This window comes from Balaenoptera musculus, chromosome 2, assembly GCF_009873245.2.
Source record: "Balaenoptera musculus isolate JJ_BM4_2016_0621 chromosome 2, mBalMus1.pri.v3, whole genome shotgun sequence".
In the NCBI taxonomy this organism is placed as follows: domain Eukaryota; kingdom Metazoa; phylum Chordata; class Mammalia; order Artiodactyla; family Balaenopteridae; genus Balaenoptera; species Balaenoptera musculus.
In genome coordinates, this window is record NC_045786.1 from 135,865,987 (window position 1) to 135,871,541 (window position 5,555).

Consider the following 5,555-nt stretch of genomic DNA (forward strand, 5'->3'; position numbering starts at 1 on the left):
TAATTGAATTCAGTGGCAATGGGAAGCCCCAGCATTACAAAGCAGTGTATTTCATCGTACACGGTTTAGTCTAATTCTGGATAAACCGCTCATAAACCACCTCTCCCCACTTTTGTCTCCCGCTGAAGAGGCGTCAGTGGTGCCCGCAGCCTCCTCTGCACAGCTGCTTCTCCTCTGACACTTGCTGCTCAGACACAGGGCCCTTCTCCAGAAGCTGATGGTAGAATCAGGGAGCAGAGGCGACAGTCATCCACCCAAACGCAAACTCCAAATATGAGAAAGCATCTGTTGCGCAATTTTTTTTTCAAGTGCTAAAAATCTTTTATTGGATTACTTTGTAAAATAATTTATATAAAGTCATGCTTGTAACATTCTTGCCTCTTGTGGTCTTAGATTTCACACCAAAGAAGATTGAGGGCTAAGAGTACCATTACAAGAAGAAGCATGAGGGAGGTAGATGCTCAGAGAGTCTGAATTCATGCCTCCATTTGAGACACAAAGAGAAAATATAGGCCTGAGAGCTCCTTGGAAGGCGAGATAAGAGAAATTATAGATGAGGGATCTCTCTGTCACATCATAGAAGGATATCTGCCCATAATCATAGTCTGGGAAAACTCCAACTTTGTGCATTTGCTCTCTCAAGGAAACCCTTTTTAAAGGGGGAAAGGCCCAGAAAGGATAATCAGTTCCCATCATGGATCCTGTGAATAAGACCTTATCTCCGGAAGCACTTCTGCTGGCAGAGCTTCTGTGTACGCCCAGCTGCCACTGTGCTGCCTTTTCCACATCCACCTCCCAGTTCTGCCACCCTGAGGTGAAGAAGCTCTCCACGCCCAACATGGTGGCACTGAAGTCAAATCTCTCTGGGTGACCGGGGACATCCTGCTGCACATTTCCGAGTCTCACACTTCTCAGATCCTCAGATAAGACCAGACAAGGATAAGCTGTTTTAGGGTCCAAAGTTATAGGTCTTTGCAGCACTTTTAGCACTTTGCTCATTCCTGTTATTTGGCATAAACTCAGATCTGTGATTCAGGGGGGCTCTAGACACTGAAGCAGTAGTGACTCACTCCTTTCCAAAGAATTTCTTGCATTCTGGAGCAACGCTGAGGCAGATTGCCCACATTTCTTCTCTAGCTCTGCAGTGATTTTTGGAGGCTGCAGATCTGTTCAGAGAGCCTGACTTCACTCTCCCTCAGTTTATTCATGTTCTCTCTCCACAAACAGTTCAGTCTCTGTAGTATTTCCTGGAACTTCTCCTTTAGCTTTGTGGCAAACTCCATCAGTTTGTTCTGACTGGCTTCTCTCAAGTTCAGGTTGAATCCGCAACCTTGCAGGCTCTGGAAGTTCACTTTGTTTTCTTCAATCATCAACCGGAACCTTATCCTATATTCAGACTCAATCATCACTTTAAAATTCTGCTCTTCTTCCTGCATCATCACCATTCTTTCTTGCTCATCAGCCAATATGCTTTTAGCTACTTCAAGTTTCTCCTTCGGTGTGTTCAATATCTCCTGGAATAACTTCCTATAATTCTCAGCAGCCTCTTGTACTCCATACACCACCTGATTCTTGTGCTCCTGGGACTTGAAGTACTTGTCACAGAGCGTGATTTGGTCATCATGGCAGAACAGCTGTGGTGGCTCCAGATGTATCTCACAGCAGGCATCTTCTGGGATTTCTTGCTCTAACTGGGAGCGGAGCCTTTTGGACATGCCGGCAGGCGGCCCTAGTTGAAGATTGGGCTGTTCCTGTTGTGGAATACACCTCCCCGTACTCTGAAAAGGAAAAGAGTGGCGGTGTTCTGGGGCAGACACACTTGTTAACCTCTGTCCGCAGTAAAGCATCAGCAGGTCAGCGCGTCCCGGACTCCTCAAATGCAGCAAATCTTCGGTAGCCATGTGCTGAGCTCTCAGCAGTCAACATAGTTGGCCAGGACCCTCCTCTTGGAATGGTTTCTTCTCTTTGCAATCAAGATCATGTAAATGACATCCCTCCTATGTTACTCGTCTGTTTCCCAGCATTCTTTTTTGACTGGGAATCCTCTTGAACCTCTAAGTTTTGGGGTGCTTCCAGGGTCAGTTCTGGTCCCTTACCTTATGCTAGTTCCAATGTCTCCCTAGGTAATCACATTGACTTCCCTGTTGTGTAATTTTGAAGGTAGGATGTTGACACAACAATTGTGAAGACCATGAGGAAAAGGTATTGAGGTTATCATTTCATCCAGTAATTGCTATACTTGGTATTTACCCAAATGAGTTGAAAACTTATGTCTACACAAAACCCTGTACATAGATGTTTATAGCAGGTTTATTCATAATTGCCAGAACTTGGAAGCAATCAAGATGCCCTTCAGTAAGTGAACGGTTAAGTAAACTGTAGCACATCCGGACAATGGAATATTATTGAGTGCTAAAAGGAAATGAGCTCTCAAGCCATGAAAAGACATGGAGGAAACTTAAATGCATATTTCTAAGTGAAAGAAGCCAACCTGAAAAGATTATATACTATAGGATTCCAACTATATGACATTCTGGAAAAGGCAAAACTATGGAGACAGTAAATAGATCAGTGATTGTCAGGGGATACTGAGGCAGGAGGGATGAATAAGTGGAGCACAGAAGATTTTTAGGACAGTGAAACTATTTTGTAAGATACTACAATGTTGGATATATGACATTATACATTTGTCAAAACCCGTAGAATGTACAACACAAAGAGTGAGCCCTAATGCAAACTACGGACTCTGGGTGATAATGACATATCAGTGTAGGCTCATCAGCTGTAATAAACGTGCCCTCTTCTGTGGGATGTTGATAGTGGGGAAAGGCATGCAAGTGTGGACAGGGGGTATCTGGAAACTCTCCATACTTTCCACTCAATTTTGCTATGATCCTAATACTGCTCTAAAAATTAAGGTGTATTTCTTTTAAGTCTAGCACACTAAAAAGAAAAAGATACAGAGGAAGCAGAGTAAAAGTGAGTCTTCTAAACATTTGATTTAAATATCAGTGTTTGGTTACTGAGAGGTGTAATCACAAGGGATGCTTTATTTTCGACATGTCCTTATTGATGCAGCCCCATCCTCAACAGACCACTTTCCTCAGTATTAGAACCACACTCGTGCCTTCCCCAGTATCAGAACCTAGCCATGTCAAGCTGTTTCCTGCTTGGTCTGCCCATGTGGCCTCAGGAGAAGGCCCTGAAGTGGGGAGGTAGGAAGACCATGGCTTCCCCAGCGCCCGTTTCACAAGCACCCACAGACTCAGGATCTGATCTGAATGGCCTGTGTGAACTTGCCCTGAATTCCTGCAGGAGGAAGCTGCTGCAGCTAAAGACTAACTTCCACCCGAGACTGGATAATCACTACGGATTAGACAGTCATTGCTCTATTAGGTGTGAGTGATCACTGAGGCCAGTCTAAACCCCGAGGAAGTATCTGGCTGAGAATGGCCTGGACGAATGGAAGTACACGCAGCTCCACTCCCCTTTCCCTACTTACCAGCCTGATAATGACACACAGAAGAGAGACACAGCATATACTCAGGTTTAACAGCAAGAGTGAGCTAAGGCTAATCGTTTTGTGATAAGAGCTGACTAATTTATTTCTTTGAGAAGTTCGAAGTACAGACTTGAAACCTACTGTTCATACACAGAGTCATTATTAAAGCATCCATTTCCCCAACATTGCAATCCCACCTCCAAAACCACAGATTCTTTTCTCCTCAATCTCTCAGGCCTGGTGTCTTTGATATTTCTTCATTCTGCTGCCTGGAATAAAGGTCCTGGTAACAAACAGTGCAGACAAGCAAGGATGCCTTTTAAGAGTACGGTGGACAAGAGTGACCCCTGCTGGACGAATGAGGACAAACTAGCACAGCACAGGACTAACACAGGAAAACAGAAGAAAAATATTTTAAAGTGGTGCTTTTGGAGGAGGAGAAGAAAATGTTTTGCTTAATAATCTTTTTAAACTTTATTGGATTGAAAAACAAACCTGAAAGACTTCTTCTTTTTTAGGTTTCTAGAAACGAACTTGGTTGAGTGTTTGCCACTTCTACAGCACGTTGATACTTACGTTAAGTGATTTTTTAAGAGCTCCGACTCTTCGGCACGGGTTCTAAAAGCAGCTTAATAGCTGAACTGTTTCTTTTTCTGTCTAATTCCCTGCCAGGACTCCAGGTTGTTTGTGCACAGGCAGGAGTGGATCTACTTCGTGATCAGGAGTAATTCTGATAAACCTGAAAGCATACGGTGGACTTCAAGACTGAGCTTTCAGAACTGCCTGGGGAAAGGGATGTTTGAGATAGGTCAGCAGGGTCAGAAACATTCAAATAAAACTTGACATGTTTTGCCAAACTTTTTCCTTTGGCCACAATGTAATTTGGATATTTTCAGAATCCTTAGATCCTTAATTTGGAGGGTGAGTGCTTTTTTAAAAAGAGAGTAGGTTTCCTTATACATAACATATATCCTGATGTACTAAAGTATGCTCTTCTTTGCAATATCCTCTGTACACACTCTGTTTTAGGGGCATGGAGAAGACAGAGCTTGGTGTTTCCGTTCACTGCCTCTCATGTCAAAATGCCTAATCATGGGAATTCCCTGGTGGTCCAGTGGTTAGGACTCTGTGCTTTCACTGCTGAGGGTGCGAGTTCAGTCCCTGGTGGGGGAACTAAGATCCCTCAAGCTGCATGACTCGGCCAAAAAGAAAAAAATGCCTAAGCACATCGGCATTATGTGACTCTGCCACTTTTTTGACTCTGCCACTCCTCAGTTAGGCAACTTAGGGCAAGTTTTCTAAACTTCCTAAGCCTCAGTTTCTTACTCTGTAAAATGGGGTTGTTTATAGTGCCCACTTCAAGACGTTATTGGGAGGATTCAGTGAGTCATGCTAAAAACTGTCTGCTAACACCCCAGGATAATCCCAATTAGCTTTAGATGAAAATGTTTAATCTTAGAGATGAAGGTACCGAAAAATCATGATTTAAAAAAAAAACACAACACACTGAAAGACTGGCAATTGTATATGTCAGTTTTTGAGAGGGAAGTCATTGATGGTAGGTAAGCCTTTAATTTGGGGCAAGAATAAAAATGAGTTGATTTTAGTTTCTCTGGCTCTATGAACATCTCCACCAAAGGACAGGGTTAGAAGCCTTCAGGGAATTTTAAACCACTTTTCAGGATGGACTCTGGTCTTCTTGGTGTAGACAGGCTCCCCCGACCCATCATCCATGCAACATCTGTTCCTCCTTCACTAGTTCTGTACCTGCCAGGTGTTGGAAGAGATGCTGATAACAAAGGTCCATCCTCTGCCTGTGAGAAGGGCGTGCTGTGTAGGGGGAAGGGGAGAAAGTTTCTGAGTTCTTCAGGATCCTGAGATTTGTACCGTTCCTTCCTCACTACAGTCCAACACACTCTCAAAAGGGCTTGTCGAGATCTTTGGCAACCATTCTCCCGCACTGACCAGGATTAGAGTTAGAGTTGAAGACGCAGAACAGAGTAAAATCAATTCCTTTCAAGCCAGTTTAGCCAACTGGTTTAACCAAACCAAT

At 43.6% G+C, this 5,555-nt stretch overlaps 1 protein-coding gene across 1 annotated transcript; it reads right to left on the reverse strand.

The window, feature by feature from the left end:
- Window positions 1–396: 396 nt before the first annotated feature.
- Window positions 397–1,715, reverse strand: LOC118889922 (probable E3 ubiquitin-protein ligase TRIML2). The gene is given in 2 exon segments (XM_036842052.1): window positions 397–1,154; window positions 1,157–1,715. Coding segments are annotated over 2 exon segments (1,317 nt in total).
- Between the last annotated feature and the right edge of the window lie 3,840 nt (window positions 1,716–5,555).